The sequence below is a fragment of the Equus asinus genome, chromosome 21 (genome assembly GCF_041296235.1).
Source record: "Equus asinus isolate D_3611 breed Donkey chromosome 21, EquAss-T2T_v2, whole genome shotgun sequence".
In the NCBI taxonomy this organism is placed as follows: Eukaryota; Metazoa; Chordata; class Mammalia; order Perissodactyla; family Equidae; genus Equus; species Equus asinus.
In genome coordinates, this window is record NC_091810.1 from 23,129,740 (window position 1) to 23,147,798 (window position 18,059).

Here is an 18,059-nt window from a genome sequence, read left to right on the forward strand (position 1 = left end):
AGCAGACTATGAGGTCACCAACAAGTCTCCTTGTCAGAATCCCAGCCCAACATCATTTTCACCTCTTGCTTTGTTAGTCGGTACCCTGTACGCTGTAGGGAACAACTGGAAATAATGCTGAATGTTCTGTTTTGCTCTCAACAAGCTTTACATATTCATTCCTGAACGATCTGAAAATAAAGTCAATGCTAACTTTAAAAAAAAAAAGAAAGAAAGAAAAGTTCTTCTACATTACAAGAGACCAGTAAAGGACGATTATGGGTTTCCTCCCTCCCCCTGCCCAGATCAAGGGACAGCATTCCCTTGGGTTTTTATATTCTTGTATAATATTTAATTAAATACTCTGTTCCTACTGGTTTATGTACTAGAGAACACTAATTTTAGAAAACCGATTAGCTAGTTCTTTCTAACAGTATGTTATTGTAGCTAAGGTCAAATTTTTCACTGAAACTATGGCAACAAAACCCCAGTATTCTCTGTCGACAAGACTGAAGCAAAGTTCTCAAGAGGCAGGTCTCCACTTGATGGCTAAAGCTAGGCTAGACTATTCTCTTTCCTACTTTTACCTGAAATCCCAAATTTCTGGGAATAGTTATTGGGGAGAGAGGGAACCTCAGTCAGAGAAATTTGCTAGTGTTAAGTCCAAGTGAGCTTACATGTAAGTGTCATCACTGTTAACATTTTTAGACACATATAATTTTAGCAGCACAAAACATCCCGACATTTCAGAAGCACCCAAATTGGAACATAAATGTACCCGGAAAAATACCAGATGAAAAAAGGAACTTTTAAATCTCAACAAGAGGAATAATTGCCCAACTTATTTTCTCAATTATTGCAACTGCTCAAATTGGAGTTTTTCTGCACTGACCTCCACCTATTGCTTTGTAAAGGAAAAAAGACCAGCTCTTTGAAGGGACTATTCTCCCCATATCTGTGGCCACTCTCCACTTATCTCCCCAAACCAGTGCTAATGGACACAAGCACAATTTTTGCCTTCTACAGGCGTTATGCTGGCCTCTCACCTTAGGGAGAAGTGTCTCCACCCTGGCCAATACTACCAAGGAAGTAGCCACTGGACATCTTTCTCCTGGGAGCTCAACTGTCTACAAAGCCAGGTAGAGAAAGGCATTCTTGCAGGCCAACTGGCAGAAACCCCTTCGAACTTACAAAAAACACACAGTGGCAGGGGAGGGGCAGCGTTCAGGAAAGCAGCAGGTTGGCAATATCTTCCTCCTGTCTGTCAAGAGTGGTTGGAATGCCTGCTGCTTGGGTTAAGATAAACACAACTTCCTCTCTTCGCTAGGCTTGTCATTCTATACACAAGGCAGGATTACCATCTTGAGCAAATGCCCCATTAGTAACCGATCGGGGCTTGTGCAATTAGAGAAAAGGCCGATGACTTCTCTTCAAAAGGCCACAAGCTCCACAGCTCCCTCTCAATGACGAGGCACACTAGACAAAATCTTAAGAAACTCAGAAAGGTTAAAGCGGGCTGGCTATGGATACCTTTGTATACTCCATGTACTGAAATTTTAAAACAGACATATCAATGTTTTACGAGATGGCAAGGGCCATGTTTGATCTTCCTAAGTGATGTCCTCAAAACGGCTAATTGGAGATTTAGTCACAACAGCTACTCAGCTACTACTTATTGAGTGCCTGGGTTGTGCTAGGCATGTTGCTCACTGAGCTATATACATGCATCATCTCATCCTAAAACAGTCCCATCCATTCCATACTGTTATTAACCCTAGTCCTCAGGTGGAGAAACTAAGGTGTCAAGAGGGTAAATAATTTGCCCACGGTCACACAGCAGGGACTCGAACCCGTATCTCACTCCAGAGCCAGCACTCCTAACCTCTATGCTCTACGGCCTCCCCAGTACATCTGACCTACTCATTAAAACCAGATATTCAGCAGGACCTTTTTGTTTTTGCTTTTCTATATTTGTTCACTTTTAAAATATTCAGAAAGGTGAACAGAAAGGATTTTATTTTTCGTATTTATTCACCTTTTCAAATATTCAATAATTCCATCCTTTCACTGCTTTGCAGTGTTCTCTACCAGCTGGACTGAACACATTTGGCTCCCTGAGAGGTTCTCATTGGGAAAGCGTATCTGTACGTTCCCCAGCCGCTAGCTGACCCAACACTCCCAACCACGGGGCTTCCACAGGAAGCAAAAACAGAAGGAACAGCTGGGTCCTTTGGTGGGAAAACACAGACACTCACAGTCAAATGGGATCATCTACCTAACCTCTGTCCCACAGCAGAAATTCCCTCTCCAACATCCCTGACAAATGGTCAGTCCCCTTTGAATGAGGGGAAACGATAATTAGAAGCAGGCCTCTTCCCTGAGCCATCGCTCAGCACTCACAGTCAGAAGCAAGTCCCAGAAATCTAAAACATTGCCTCTGGTCACTTTGATCTGCTGGCCCTAATTCTCTATTGTTCTGGGCTCTGAACGGATCTCACAAAATGACAGCCCTAAAATAAGGGGAGACAACTGTCAGTTGCTCCTTACAGCTTTGCATGAGCGTGGCAACTTGTTAGAAATGCAGAATCTCAGCCTTTACCCCAGACCTACTGAATTAAGAGTCCATGTTTTAACAAGATCCCCAGGTGATTCCCTGCACATTCGTTTCACAAGCAATGCCTTATAGGTCTCTTTTCATTTATTCTACAAATATCTAAGTACCTACTATAGGCCACAGCCAATGCAAAGCCTTAGGGGAGACAAGCACAGTTTCTGACTTCACAGTTAATGGAGTCGGGTAACAGCAAGGTCATACACCAGCAATAATGCAGTTTTACGGCATTTAATATGGTCCAGGTATCCTTTAAGTGCTTAACAGGAATTATCTCCTTTGATCCTCACAAAAACGCTGTGAGGTGCACATAATAATCTGCCCATTTTGAAGATGAGCAAATGGAGGCACTGAGAGGTTAAATAATGTGTCCAAGATGATATAACCAGCAAAAAAAGCAGAAGTGAGAGTCAAACCCAAGCAGTCTGGCTTCAGAGTCTGTGTAGAGGGAGGAGCAGCTTATCTGCACACAAGGAGTCAGCAAAGATACTCCAGGGCGGATGTCTGAGGTTTGAAGGATGAATGCGCATTAGAAAGACTGGGAATCCCAGGAGGAATGGCACAGATGGGGAGATCATTTCAGAAGAAAAAGGGCATGCAAGGGCCCAGAGAGTAGAGCAAGTACACTGACTGCCAGAAGGCAAAAAATCAGTCTGGTTGGAGCACAGAACATGGGGTGGGGACTGCAGATGAGGGCAACTCATGCAGGGCCATGCGAACCCTGAAAGTACGTCCTTTATCCTAAGCATCACTTGGGAACCACCGAGGGCTCCAAGCAGCCAAGTGACATCATCAAATTTGCATGATTCCTCTAGCAGCAGTGAGTGGTGGATTGGAGGAGGTGCCCATATGCAGGGGCAAAAGGGGAAATGCAGAAACCAGCCAGGAGGTGGCTGCGGCAACTTAGGAGAGGAACGCTGTTGCCCCAGCTGGTCTGAAATGTCTGCAGTTCTCTCAATGATTCATCGTTCAACATGAACATAATCGTTTTGAGACGTCCTCCTAGTTACCCCACCTTCAGTTTTATTCCCACTGAGCAATATGCCTCTTAAATGAGGACTCCAGGATGTGATAAGAGGCCCCAGGTGTTTCCTGAGCAGCTCACCTCCATTAATTCACTTGAGTGGTTAAGTAGAGACTTCGTAGACCTCCAGAGGTGGGTTCAAATCCTGGGTCCAGTTTGGCTACTGACCCTTTCTGGGCTCAGGGTGCCCAACTGTATAGTGGGGATCATAATACCACCCAGACCACAGGGGTACTCCAATGGTCAAGAGCAAAAGGCCAGACACAAAGGAGGGAGGTACTTCATAATTATTCGCTTTTCATGATCGCATATTGAATGAAGCCAAGGAATCTTAAAACTACAGGCATAAAAGAGAGAAAAAAGATCAAACACTGGGGGGTCAAGGAGAAGACACTCTCAGAGGATGAAGCCAGTCTACTTTCCAGGGAAAAGACAAGTCAACTGTAAGAAATCTTTTTAGAAGTACCAGACTCAAGTAGTTTGGAAAGAGATTATAGGACAGCATAAGGCATCGATGTAAAAAAAAAAAAAAAAAAAAAAAGCTGTCGGTTGACCTAAAATGTCATCAGCGAAAACACTGCTAGAATTGGAAACAGTGAAAAACATTTTAGAAAAAAAACTAATTCCTTTTCAACTAGTTTTTAACCAAAGACTAGCGTTATGGCAGGCACTGAGCCAGGAGTGTAGGGTAAGATTTGCTCCCTCCAGGGGCTCCAAAATCCAGCTGAGGAGACAAAAATAGAAGACAGCTGTGACAAATACTATACTCAAGGTTGTTAAGAAGGCAGTTAGTGTGCATCTCTAGTGTATAGACATTTGCTCCTGTGTCAACACATCTCCCAATGACATATTTTGGGATAGTAGAGGAGAAAACTGATTAAGAAATCCAGTAAAGGAATACTTTAAGGCCAGTCCCCTTCTAAAGGCAGTTTAGAGTTGAAATTAAACGCTCTAAAGGAGTGTTTCTGATGTCACAATGTCTGGGTTCAAATCCTGGCTCTGCCACTTCTAGCTATGTAATCTTGGACCAAATACTCAACATTTTGCATGTCAGTTTCCTCATCTACAAAAGGAAGGTAAGCTTTTATAGCACTGTAGCTGCCTTTTGGGGTTGTTATGAAGGTTAAATAAATTAACGTATGTAAAGGAAACTAAACAAATTAAATAAGATTAAATTAATTAATGCACGTAAGCACTACACAAGGTGTTCACTATCATTTGCACTTACAAAAAACATTATTGGGGCAGGCCCAGTGGCATAGCAATTAAGTTCATGCTCTCTGCTTCAGCGGCCCAGGGTTCACCGGTTTGGATCCTGGGCACAGACCTAGCACTGCTTATCAAGCCATGGTGTGGCATGTGTCACACACATAAAGTAGAGGAAGATGGGTATAGATGTTAGCCCAGGGCAATCTTCCTCAGCAAAAGGAGGAGGATTGGTGGCAGATGTTAGCTCAATCCTAATCTTCCTCAAAAAAAACATTATCATTAATTACCTAGGGTGATGGGACAAAAAAATTTTTAATCCATGGTCCAAACACAGCAGCCTGAACGACAGTGTTGGTGGAAACCCAGGGTGTGTACCAACCCCAATTTTGACACGGAATTGCTCTCTGACCCCAGGAAACTTCCTAAAATCTCTTTAATTTCCTCATCTGTCAGAAAAGGAAGAGAAAGAGTTGTCATAAGCTCAAGTGATTCACCACATATCTTCATCAATGCTCTCAAGACAGGATTATGAGAGCCTTCGCCAAAAGAAAAAGTCCTTAATCAACCACTCTGTCCTGCTTTCAGGAGAACCATATAACAGTATGACAATATGACCCCATTACACTTGCTCCATGTCCAAAGTGATTTTGTGCTCAATGGAGGAAGTCACAACAGCAATACTGAGATTCAATTAGATGACAAGGTAAACATATGAATTGCACTGGAAGCATTTTATGCATATAGAGCTGAAATTTGTTCTCCATTAGCAAATGAATTATTATGAGTAAATGAATATAAAATAGGGGTCTGGGGTCTACTTTCCATGAGTGACTCAGGTATTCAAAGAGGAAGCTGCCCAGGGCATCAGAGTAAGCAGAAGCTCTCTCGTGCCCATGCGCAGGATGCCCAGAGCCTTCAGACAGGGATCTCAAAGCTTAGAGCGAGTAGGCAGACATCCAGAAAGGCACACGCGCAGTGTGTGGGACTCCAGCATAATCAAGCAGCAGGCACCATCCCGGTGATTGTGTAACACACTGTGAGCATTCTGTGTTGCCCGGGGAATTGATTTAAATTACAGTGTTGCTCCCTTTAAATGGAGTCTGTTGGTGCAAGATTGAGATAAGCTGGTAAATCTGAAATGAAGATTATAAAAAACCTATTAATCTTTTTATTAAATTTGAATTGATTTTATGAATACAGAACAAGTTGCAAGAGGCTTTCCTACAAAGCTGCAGTGCAAACCTTCAGTATGCCTCAAGGCACAGACTTGACAAGCACCTTAAATAGACTGATTTTTCTGCCTTATTTAACAAGACAGGCAGAAACTAAGTTCTGTACCCCACTGGGAAAGGCCTGCCATGAATTAGAATCAAAAGAACAAACACAGTTTAAGTTAGGCCCACCATTTTGCATGTGGGTATTTAAAAATAAATAAGATATGGGTTCATTCCTTCAAGACCTTGCCATAAAAAAGGAAGAAACAATGTTCCTTAGCAACAATTAAGACAACGTGCAGCAAACAGGGTAGTTTGAAAGAAAGCTACGCCAGTGAGTCTGTTATGGCCACCCAAGTCCAGATGACCTTTGCAAACCAAGATCCTGACTATGTCCCCATCTGGCCTCAGAGTAAGGCCTGGCGGGTTCCATCTATTCATCTTAACTTGACAAAGAAGACTGTAATCCCAAAGGAATAGAAACCGACTTCCGGACTGCACAAAGCTCCTGAACATCAACGCTTTCTTACAAAACGTTAACCAGCCTATTTCTGGCACTCAGCACAAAGTTTCAAGCTGGAAGGGATCTTGGAAGTCACTTCACCTAAACTCCATTTAACAGATGGGGAAACTGAGGTCTGGAGAGATGAAAAGATTCCCCCAAAGTATCAGAGCAGTTGGTGGCAGACACTGAGCTGGACACTAGCTCTGATGTCAGATAGTGCTCTTTACTCCTTTCTTAGCAGTTTTGCTACACCTGCTAAGGACCAGCCCCTAGTTTAATTAAAATTACAGGCAAAATTATGATCAGATAAGTAGATTGTTGGTACTCAAGTACTTCTTATCACTCAATCATGAAAAATGCCATTCTTATTTGAAGCCCCTTTCAAAGCTGCTGGAAGGGTCAGGGCCAATTCACAAAGAGCTTGCATGGGATGTGAAACTGTTCTCCCTCTCTCTCAACCAAGCCATCCTACTAAATCCACAAGGCCCCTAACAGATGGGTTGACAGAGTACAAGCACTCTAGGACTAAGGGAAGAAGGGTCCAGTAAAAATAACAAGGCCACATGTCTGATCCTCAAATTCATGGCTACACTTTAGGTCCAAGACTGGCTTGTCATAGGCAACCTACATCCTCCTCCTCTTCCCAGTATCATCCTGAGAGCACGATTCTGGGCTGTCATTGTTTTAAGCAGGACATATGCTGAGCAATCAGAAGTCATCAGCCAACGTGGGGATGCCCAGAGACCAGGTTACACTGCCCCAGTCCAGACTCTCATTCGCACTACAAACACGACTCAAATCATATTGCAGGTAACATATCGCATATCCCACAGCTTGTCCTGATGATAGTTAAAAATACATTAAGTCAACAGGGTCTGGGGTTTCCATCTTCCCACTTGGCTTTCTTCCTCATTTAAAGAGCTTCAGCAGATAACAGAAAAGTAATAACTTGGCCCGTTCTCATTTAGAGACTGGAGGTGACAAAGGCTATGGCTTGAAAGAACTCTTGTGCTTTGTGTGGAGAAGGGTCCCTAGGGCACAGAGGGGAAGCACTGGGCCCAGGCCTTTGGGAGAGGGTTCTGGCCTGACTTGGACACTCACAAGTCATGTGACACTGGGCCAAGATGCTCAATTCTTAACAGCCAAAATGGCATCAGGCATAAAACAGATGCACCCTGGGCTGAGGAAGCATTTGCAAAGCTCAAGGAGAAAATGCACATGAAAAGCGTCATCATCTACTTGGCCCCAGCAAACCAGGAGATTGCAGGGACAATTTTTACACTTGTAGGAAGATAGTTCACTCGCGTTGCTTCTACGTGCACATAAACAGCTACTGTGTGGACAACAAATTACTCTAAGCAAGTTCCTTAAAGATTTTAACTGTGTAGTGGCACTGACTTCCTTGAGAATTCCTGCATCTTTCCTCCCTGGAGGATAGATGGCTGGCACATAGGAGGTGTCCAATAAATGTCTGTGGAATGAATGATCATCATTTCTAAGTGACATTTAACCGACTATGGGTAAATTACTCAATTTCTTCTGTACCCCCAATGGAGAACTAGAGCCTGCACTTCCTCATGTCCATAATGAGAACATAGGTAGGCTACACAGATTAAAAGAGAGAAGTTAGGCGGTGGTTAGTGGTTAAGTTCGTGCCCTCCGCTTTGCCGGCCCAGGGTTCCACGGGTTTGGATCCTGGGCATGGACACAGCACTGCTCATCAGGTCATGTTCAGGTGGCGTCCCACATGCCACAACTAGAAGGACCAACAACTAAAAAGAAATATACAGCTATATACTGGGGAGATTTGGGGAGAAAAAAAAAGAGAGAGAATTTATGGGAAGCACTTTGTATAAAGTAAATGCTCTATTAATGTTGGCTACTTTTATTTATGATGTGGGCCTGTTTCTCCATGAAAATCTAAGACTCCTGAAAACAAAGGGGGCTGTGTTTAACTCATCTTGCCTTCCACCCGTAACCAAGGCCAACAGCTGGTACACAGTAGGGCTTCAATGCTTGTTGAGCTGAACACTCATTTTCACAATACAATAGCTTAGTGGATTACTGTGCTTGAAACCAACTTGACTTGAGGGGAGAGAAGAAATACAGGGGACAAGGAATACTTACCTAGCTCATCCACACTTTCAGCCTGATCTATGATCTCTTCCCCAATCCATATAAACCACTGAATGACATCATAATGCTTCCTTTCTCCTCACCGTTCCCTGCCCAAACTTCTCCCCATCTTAAACTGTGTTTCCCTTCAAATAGCTTTTCTTCTGAAACTAAGGGGTTCCTGCAACATTAAAAATCTCTCACACTAAGAATCTGGGGCCAAGATCAGCCTGTTGAACTGAATGGAGAAGATCAAGTTTTGAGGGCAAGAACTTGACTGTTGCCCCAATCTGAAAAAGGAGATCACACAATAAACGGCATGATCAACACTAAAGTCTATCTTATTTCCTGAAAGCCCCAGTCCTTACTTCTACTCCAACAACCCTGGAGGTTGTATTTCAAACAGCAGAGATTCTGAGATCAATATGGAGACTGGTTGTTGGTTTCCATCTTTTCTTTGTACAAGATGCCATTATATTTAGTAGGAGGAATAGATGAGTAGGAGTGGAAGAGGAAAAGATAATATAGAAGAAGGAATTCACCAACCACAAAGTTTCTGTTCCTAGTTTCAATGTGATGTTTGCCTTTCCTATTTTTTTACGATTATGGGCAGAGCCAGCACATCAGGGAGAAAAGAGACTCTGCCTTACCTTCCATGGACACTGGTGCTTTAAAATGGTACCACATGAACAAAGGGACTAAAGTAGATGAATTATTCTACATCTCAGCTCTTCTCATCACCTAGAGGACAGGGATGCTGTCCAAAATTCATTTGGATAATGAAAAAGACTTGGCTTATGTGAAACAGATGTGCGGCCAATCTTTTCTTCCTATAGAAAAAGTGAGGAGCAGGAGATATATTCAAGGGAATTACAAAAAAAGAAATTCACTTGGAAATGTACTTTTACCCATCAGAAAGAAGCAAGAGTGTTCAATAGTTCAATTCTTCAGCATCTACTGTGAAAAATAATAGCTACCAGTCACTGAGCAAGGCTTGTGTACCAACCACTCCATTTGGCTCTTTACCCCTATTTTCCTCAATCGTATTATCTTTATAGGGAAGAAATTATTTTCCCCCATTTTATAGGTGAAGACACAAGCTCAGAAAAATTAATCTATCAAGGTCACTCAGCTTGAATATGGGAACAGTGGGCCTCAAATCTGGGCCCACGGGGTCCATGTGCATACCCCTACCCACAAAAGCATTTAAAGACAAAAAGAGGGACCAGCCCAGTGGCACAGCAGATAAGTGCACGTGCTCCGCTTCAGCCGCCTGGTTGGGATCCCAGGTGCAGACCTACGCACAGTTTATCAAGGCGTGCTGTAGCAGGTGTCCCACATATAAAGTAGAGGAAGATGAGCAGGGATGTTAGCTCATGGCCAATCTTCCTCAGCAAAAAAAAAAAAAAGAGGAGGCTTGGCAGCAGATATCAGCTCAGGGCTAATCTTCCTCAAAAGATAAAAATTAAAAAAATAAAGACAAAAAGAAAAACACTACATAATTACTCTCATAGCATTAAAGGAGTCACAAATAGTTTCTTTCCCTTCTGCCACTACTTATAGTGCCAGGGTCTGTATTAAGCGTTGGGACTAGGAAAGAATAACTAAGGCTTACTGAACCCGTAACTAAGGGCCAGTCTCCCTCAGTACTAAATTCTAAACATACATTTAATCTTCACAATAACCTTATGAGGCAGGGACTATCATCATCTCACATTTTACAGATGACAAAACCAAGGCTCATGGAGGTTAAGCAATTTGTCAGGGTCACTTAGCTAAGAATTAGTGGAAGTTGGACGTGAACACCACAAGCCCGATCCTAAGGTCTACGTTATTAAGCACTAGGGTGACAGATACCAAGAGGGGCTCACAAAACTAAAAACCCAAAGTCAGAAGCCACAAGGAGTATTGCATAAACAGGCCTTTAGTTTCCATTTACTTAGGAACAGGTTACGATGGTTCTCAATATAGGAAATAACTTGGCAAGGAAACAATGGAAGCAACAGCAAAGCCAAATGACTAAATGTAGCTCTGCTGATTGCCCAGATAAAGACTCCATCATGCCATCCGGCTGCTTGCCAGCATCTCACTTTTCCATATGTGTTTGTTAAACTCCAGGGTGCAAAGGCACGGCAAGAAAACGGACCAGAAAAGCCGCCAAATTGCCCAACTGCCATATGCACAATTGCTGAACATCAAAATGACTTCAACTTCAAAATACACTTGCATTTGGAAAGGCAGGACTCCCTTCTTCCAGAAGAGAGATCTTTTACTTTATTTTAGAAAAAAAATTTTTTTTAAGTATGCTGCATGAGAATTGGAGGGATGCTTTGGAAAATGTTTAAATCCTCTCTGCCCAGGTTTTAAGGTGGAAGAGCCCCTCCTGGCCCCCTGCTCGCAAAGGGAGTCTGCCTGGGCTCCTCACCTGTGCACAGAGGGCCCCCCATTCAGCACGAGCAATGAGGCGGTCCTGACCTACATTCTCGAAGCCTGCCGCAGAGCTTGTTTTGAACCAGATTTTCCCACAAGTACAAAGCACCTCACAACCTACAAACCTTTATCTTTAATTGACGGTGAAAGCCAGTCAACAAATCAAGCCACTGTCACGTAACAACCTATAGAGCTGGGCCAGGCCATTAACGTAGTTTACTTCATTCCAAAGGGCCTCCACAGAGTGTTGCTTTCATTTCACAACAGTCCCTTCAAATCAGCCACCAGATATACATCTAAGTACTTTACCCCAGTGCCAGGAAAACATATATATCTCTTCTGACTTCCCCTGGCTACGGTCCTATTTATTTTAACGTTCTAACCTTGTATTCAAATAGCTACTGATTAACTTCGTACAGTGCTTTAACATCCTTCCCAGGTCCCTTTCCCAACACCCAAGGCCTGTGTGTAGAATGGGATATGAGCTCACACTGGACCCGAGCAATGACTCCTGACTCTCAGCCCTCCACCTGGTCCCAGCTGCAAAAGCCAAGCCTGGACCAGCTCACCCCTAAGTAACAGAGCTGGGAGTTTATAGCCCAGGTTTTAGCAGCACTGGTTCTTAACCTTGCCTGCACAAGAGAATCACCTGGGGAGCTTTCAAAACTCTCGAAGCCCAATTAACTCAGAATCCCTGGGGGTGAAACTCAGACATCAGTATTTTTTAAAGTCCCCCAGCTGATTTCTCTGTGCAGGCAAAGTTGAGAACTATTGCTCCCGCTCCATCATTGCCAGCTGTGTGATCCCAGATAAGCTACTTAACCTCAACCTTTGAGGCGGTCGATCCCCTTACAGGGTGGACAGACAACTCCATGAGTTAAAAGTGCAGGCAGAGCCCTTAGCACAGTGCCTGGCACCAAGTCTATTGATCTCGGCTCTGTTAAAAGATAAACGAGGCACAATCTATTATTCAGAGTAAGGAATTAATGCTACAAGTGACTGGATTAGGATCATTAGCTCAAATCTTTCACTTCTGCTGCATTCAGGATTCTGTTTTGGAAAAAGGTATGAAGGAGGGATTGCAAAGAAAAGACAGCAGAGGCAACAGCTACCTCAGGTTCCTGTCACACAGCGCTCATGTCAACAATTCTTTTTTTGAAAAGCCCCTTCTCCAGGTGAAAACATTCTCCTGACAGCCTCATGCCAACGGGATGCTTCTCAACACCAAACAGCTTCCAAATGGCTTCTCTCCACCTGAACGTCTGCTTTCCATTTCATTCAAAAAAAGTCAAACAGTTTCTAATTCACCTGATAATAGGTATAACTCAATTGATATAATTTGCAAATGGCAAGATTTGAGCCCTTTGGGACTGAGGCCATTAGTCAAATACATAACCCAACGGATTCTCAACCCTGGCTGTATATAAAAATCACTTGGGAGGCCTTAAAAAATGCCAGTGCCCGGGCTCCAACCTGCAGAGATCATTTAACTGGTCTGGAGTAGGGCCCTGAGTATCTGCTTAATTTAAAATCTCTCTCAGATAATCTCTCCCACTACGCAGCTACAGCTGAAAACCACTAACCACCACCACAACAAAAAATAAAAACACAATGTTTATCATCTTAAGGTACCAACTATATTTTAAACACCTCTTGGAATAAACTAAGCTACCCTCTGAGGAAGACACCAAATGCAAGAGGCCTAAAACAAAAGCCAACACTAGTAGGCTACTGGTGGGAAGGCTGTCCTGCCTGCGTGATTTAACCCAAAAAGTGCAATCATCAAGAATTTCTCGGGGGGCCGGCCCGGTGGCGCAGCGGTTAAGTTCACACGTTCCACTTCTCGGCAGCACGGGGTTCACTGGTTTGGATCCCAGGTGCGGACATGGCACCACTTGGCACACCATGCTGTGGAAGGCATCCCACGTATAAAGTGGAGGAAGATGGGCACGGATGTTAGCTCAGGGCCAGGCTTCCTCAGCAAAAAGAGAAGGACTGGCAGTAGTTAGTTCAGGGCTAATCTTCCTCAAAAAAAAAAAAAAAAGAATTTCTCACTCCAAGTTGAGGTATCTAAGAACAGGAGAGCCCCCAAAGGAGCAGAGAGATCTCCAGAAGTAACATGTGCCCTGTGACTAGATCCATAAATCCTATTTGCTTGGAGACGTTTCTGCACAAACATAAGGCTTTAAGCTGAATTAGCACTTACCAACATGTACTCAATAGACAAATTAAGGCCCTAATAAAAGCCATCCCAGTCTTGACAGTAAACTTACTTATGCATTTTCAAGAGGTCATAATCTCAGAAACGAAATCACACTTTAGAAAAATACATAAGTAAATAAACTTACAATTGCTTTAAAAAAAAAAACCACACACAGCAACACATTTCATAAATTTTCAAGCGAGGCAAAGTACCCACTCCAGGAAAATCACCAGCTTACCTCTGAATTTCTTGGGTGGATTGTTAAGGTCCCCGGTTTCCGGCTGTACAACACAACGATCATCAACAAGGCTGCAAAGAAGACAAAGATAAAGGTGACATCAAGCCAAGTCTAAGCAAATAAAACCTAAGCACTACACAAAAATCAAATACCAGGGCTGTTCTTGTGCAAAACTTGGGCTGCCATATTCTCCTGTCAGGGACCTGTTTACACTACAGGTTTCCTATGCAGGGACCTAAACCGAATCCAAAGCCCAAGGTTCTGCTTCTGCAGTGGGCACATTAAGCTACTGTTTTCTGTGGCTCCTTTCCCTTAACCACATCCATAATGGATTTGAGCACAACATCCAATAACGCTGATGTCGGGAGGCATTGCAAAGGGTCAGTGCCTTCAACTAACGGTAGCTGAGGGGCCCACTTTGTGCCAGGTACCGTGCTAGACTCTGGGATGTGAGGATGAAAATGAGTCATGTCCCTGCCCTTAGGGAGCTCAAAGCTAGTGCAGGAGCCACAAAAGAAAACTGATCAGGAGAATATAACCTAAGGGCTGGAAGAGAAGGAAGAAAATACAGCCAGAAACTAACTGTGCCTGAGGCCATCTGAGAAGCTGCTGGCAGGAGAGGTCATCTTGGAACTACTGGAAGTTGAAACAAAGGTGGGAGGATGAGGAAGAGGGGAACCTGTTCACGTAGAGGGAACCGCAAGAGCAAACGGATGGAAATAAGGACAGACTTTGGAGCTTCAAAAGCAAGTAGTGGTGAAAGCGCAAAAAATTACAATTAACCAGCCCCAAATTACATAAAGATCCAGCATTTAAAGTCCTGACTGACCAATCTAACTTGTACAATTCTTTTAGAAGAAGCAATTTTTTTAAATATATATATATATATTTTTTGAACAGATGAGGAAAATTGAGGCTCTGAGAAGTTTAAATGACCTGTTCAATTCCTAAAACTGATATTGGTAGGATTGGCTCATTTTCCAAATGACTACAGAACTTGCTCCCAGCTAATACGCTATGGGTTTCCAGGGTTTCTTCCATTAGTCTGGACAGCTTCTTATGCCGAAGGCAAGGTACCATTAAATACTTGGCCTCTATTCTTGCTGCTCCTTCCTCCAAAATTCACTTTTACCTCCTAAGGTGCTGCCTGTCTTTCCAGGCCCTGCTTCAGAGCCCCCGCCTTCTCCACAAAGGCTCCCCAAACCTTTCCTGCTCTAGGCCCTCCCTGCATCTCCTCCTCTGTCCTCCCAATCTCACTAGGCTGAAGCACAAACAGTGTACTAGGCTACAAGCTCCATGAGGGCAGAGAGCTGCCTGCTTTGTGGTCCAGAAGATGCCCAGGGCTAGTACATTTTCCTGCCCAGGCTAGGTGCTTGGTCATTTATTTGGTGGGTGAATCAAAGTATCCAGAATAGCACACCAGCAGTTTGCTCCTTTGGCTCCAAGACACAAGACCCCTCTGCATCAACAAGAGGGACAGTGTGGTCAATGACTTGAGTTTTTATGCAAAAATCAAGAGCAGAATGTGCATGTATAACCCCCGACCAGAGTCCCTGTGAGCGTAAATACAATAAAGCCACCAGATCTAACATAATATGTGAAAGGAGGTGGATGCCTTGGAATCCAATGCAGGCTGGGTTGACTAATCATCAAGTTCTCAAACAAGGAGGAAGGGGCAGGAGAAAGGGCCTCAGTTTAGGCTAGAAGTAAAAGGAATTGTAGATGGCACTCTGCCACTACTGGCAGCATGACAGTGACTACACCACTTTACTCCTCCTGGTCTCAGTTTCTTCATCCACAAAATCAAAGAGTTGGTCTCAAGGATTCTCAAGGAGGGAGATGTTCATCAGACTTTTTGTTTCTAAAGTATATTGATTCCAGGTCCCCATCATCCCTAGGCCTCCTAAAGACATCTTCCGGGATGGGATCCAAGAAGCTTTATTTTTAACAAGTTCCGCAAGTGATTCAGAAGTACATCTCTGATGCTGCACATGCACACTCATGGGCTTTCCAAGGTCCTACTGGAGATCTAATGTTCAGTGAGTCAATAAAGCCATTCGGAGGTAACCACCATCTACATAAATGGAACCGGACTGGGGAGCTAGACACAGAGTTCCACAAAACCGGCAGTCACTCATCTCATCCACAACTGGTGCTCCATGTGTGTTAAAAACATTAAAAGCAAAAAGAAGATCAAACTTAATTTTCCAAATACATTTTTAATCAGTTATCTCCAAATATATGCAAGGAACCAAGGAAATAAAATACTCGCTTGAAGTATTAGAGCTCAAAATTCAAAAAACAGCCATCCTCACATTGTAGAAAAAGGAGGGGACCTTATCATTAATTTGTTTATAATACTTGAGGAAAACTCTTATAAAGCAAATAATTTGTTCCTTATAGGAATTCTAAGAGTGGACGCTCTAGAAGAAAAGGAGGCACTAAGATTTCAGGGGCTGGCACAGAGTGCGCTCAGCAACTGACTGGAAGCGAGCCTGAGTATGATGAAGACAGTGGTGCCATTAAAAGAAATCAGGGCCACAGAAGAAAGATGGGGCATAAGGTGGGGTTGAGGTTTAACAGGGCATCCAGATGAGAACTGTGGGCAGACAGCGAGGATGACAACCAAATTCAGCCAGAGAGGTAGTCAGGAAAGCCAGGGAAAGGAAAGTCTGCCATGCCAAGGGCACTGTTAGGAGCACTGGTCTTGGAGTCCTGAGTCTTTGAAGCTGTGAAGCCTTGGGCAGGTAAGTTCACCTCTCTGATGCTCACAGGTTTCACCTCCATAAACACTGATAATGAGAGTGCTCGCCATAAAGAGCTGTTTGGGGATTAAAGGGATGATGTATGCACAGTATTAGCACAGCGCTGCAAACACCCATAGGACTCACATAAGTGGTTACCACTGCTATTTATGATTGTTGCTCTTATTGCTGAAAAATAAGAGGAGGATAAAATGTTCAACCATGAGGGATGGAAAAGGAAGGAGCCAGCCAAGAAGAAAAAAGGGACAGAGAGGCACAAGCCACAGAAGGCCTCTTTGCCAAAAACCACAGGAGATAAATTGTGGCAGGTGGGTCTTCAGCGTAGAAAGGTTAAAGAAAGATAAGGACTGAGAAACAGTCACTGGATTTGGTGATCAGACAATCGCAGGTGACTTCTTTTTATTGGTTGACTTTTTAAAACAAAATTTTTTTGCAGTGAGGTCCAGTTGAGCTATAATTCTATATCTGAAATAACTTGAGGCTGGAGTAACTTGAATGAGAGCCTGGAAATACTCTGCACAAATACCAGAGAACAACCATGCTTTAAATAATAGCTATGATTAGAAGGAAGGTTCTGGCTGCTATAGGAATGAGGTTCTTGGAAAAGCTGCTGGCCTTCCTTCCCCCCATTTAAAACTAGCTCTTGCCAAATGCAACAATGCCACCCCAGGGTCTAACTACTCTTTTCTACACAAAGACAATATAGACCATTCCTGACTATTCTGGAATTAACCATCTTGATTCTCCCTTCTGCTTCTGTCTGCCTTCGGGCTATTTCATGTCTCATTTCCTCTTCTAGACAATAGGAGTAGGAGGAGAAAGGAGAAGATAATCAAATGAGTACATTATGGAATATATTTATACCCTTAAAAGTTGGATAAAAATGGAAGAAAGCACAAAAGAGCAAAACTCTGATTTACAGAACTTTGTGCAATTTGTAACTGTCAAATACATACAGCAATTTAAAGTAGGAAAGGTTCTGCTTCAAAGAAGAAAGGCATCTGAGAAGTTCTGGTCTTTGCTTATGTGACGAACAAGTCACCATTTGACAATATGAGTTTTTACGAAGCAAAAAAGAAGTTCTTTGGGATCTGTAAATATTAATCTTAAAATTTCATCCCATATACTTAGCAGTTTCCCCCTTATACATGAAGGAAGAGGAAACTATAATAAATTCTGAAATAACAGATTCCTAACTAATGAGATTTCACTCTTCTAGAACTGACAGGAAAACAGTATTTCTGTGTAAGGGGTGACACGTGGCTCACACGGGATTTGGTATTCATGAATCCACCCGGCCCTGGAAAAGCCAAGGAAATGGTAACATTCTTATCTTAGAAAAATCACAGTTCTTAAGCTGATGCTATGAGGTCTTAAACAAACCCCGCCACACAAGAAATCGGGTGCTCTTACCCCAAGGTGCTAATAAATCCATTTGTCGATCCCTCCGCGTACAGAGAACAAATGTCCCCAATATGTAGGAAACTAGACATCTTGTCAGACATGTCTTTCTTGAAAATCCTAGACAAAGTAAAATATGCAAAGTTATTAGAAGGAAAGAAATGCTCAGAGGGGGAAAAAGTCACTGAGAGTTGGCTTAGCTCAATTTTCCAAAGCACTCTACTTAAAAGTCAAATTTAAACAAGAGTGTGACAGGCAGGCAATTAAATGAGCCAAGTAAGGACATATGCAACAACATTTTTTTCCATATATTATTTAATTACAGGATATTCCAACCACAATATCGCGTGTTTCTAACAAAACCA

General features: G+C 43.1%; 1 protein-coding gene across 6 annotated transcripts in view; it reads right to left on the reverse strand.

Annotated features, from left to right (window-relative positions):
• ITPR1 (inositol 1,4,5-trisphosphate receptor type 1) overlaps positions 1-18,059 on the reverse strand; it is a 318,989-nt gene that overhangs the window by 279,192 nt on the left and 21,738 nt on the right. For all 6 annotated transcript variants that reach the window (XM_014868346.3, XM_014868351.3, XM_014868350.3 and 3 more), the window contains exons 3-4: positions 17,707-17,814; positions 13,529-13,599 (exon numbers count right to left, since the gene is read on the reverse strand). In XM_014868346.3, coding sequence (XP_014723832.2) covers positions 13,529-13,599; positions 17,707-17,798 — 163 coding nt within the window. In that variant the 5' untranslated portion in view covers positions 17,799-17,814. The remainder of the gene's footprint in view (positions 1-13,528; positions 13,600-17,706; positions 17,815-18,059) is intronic.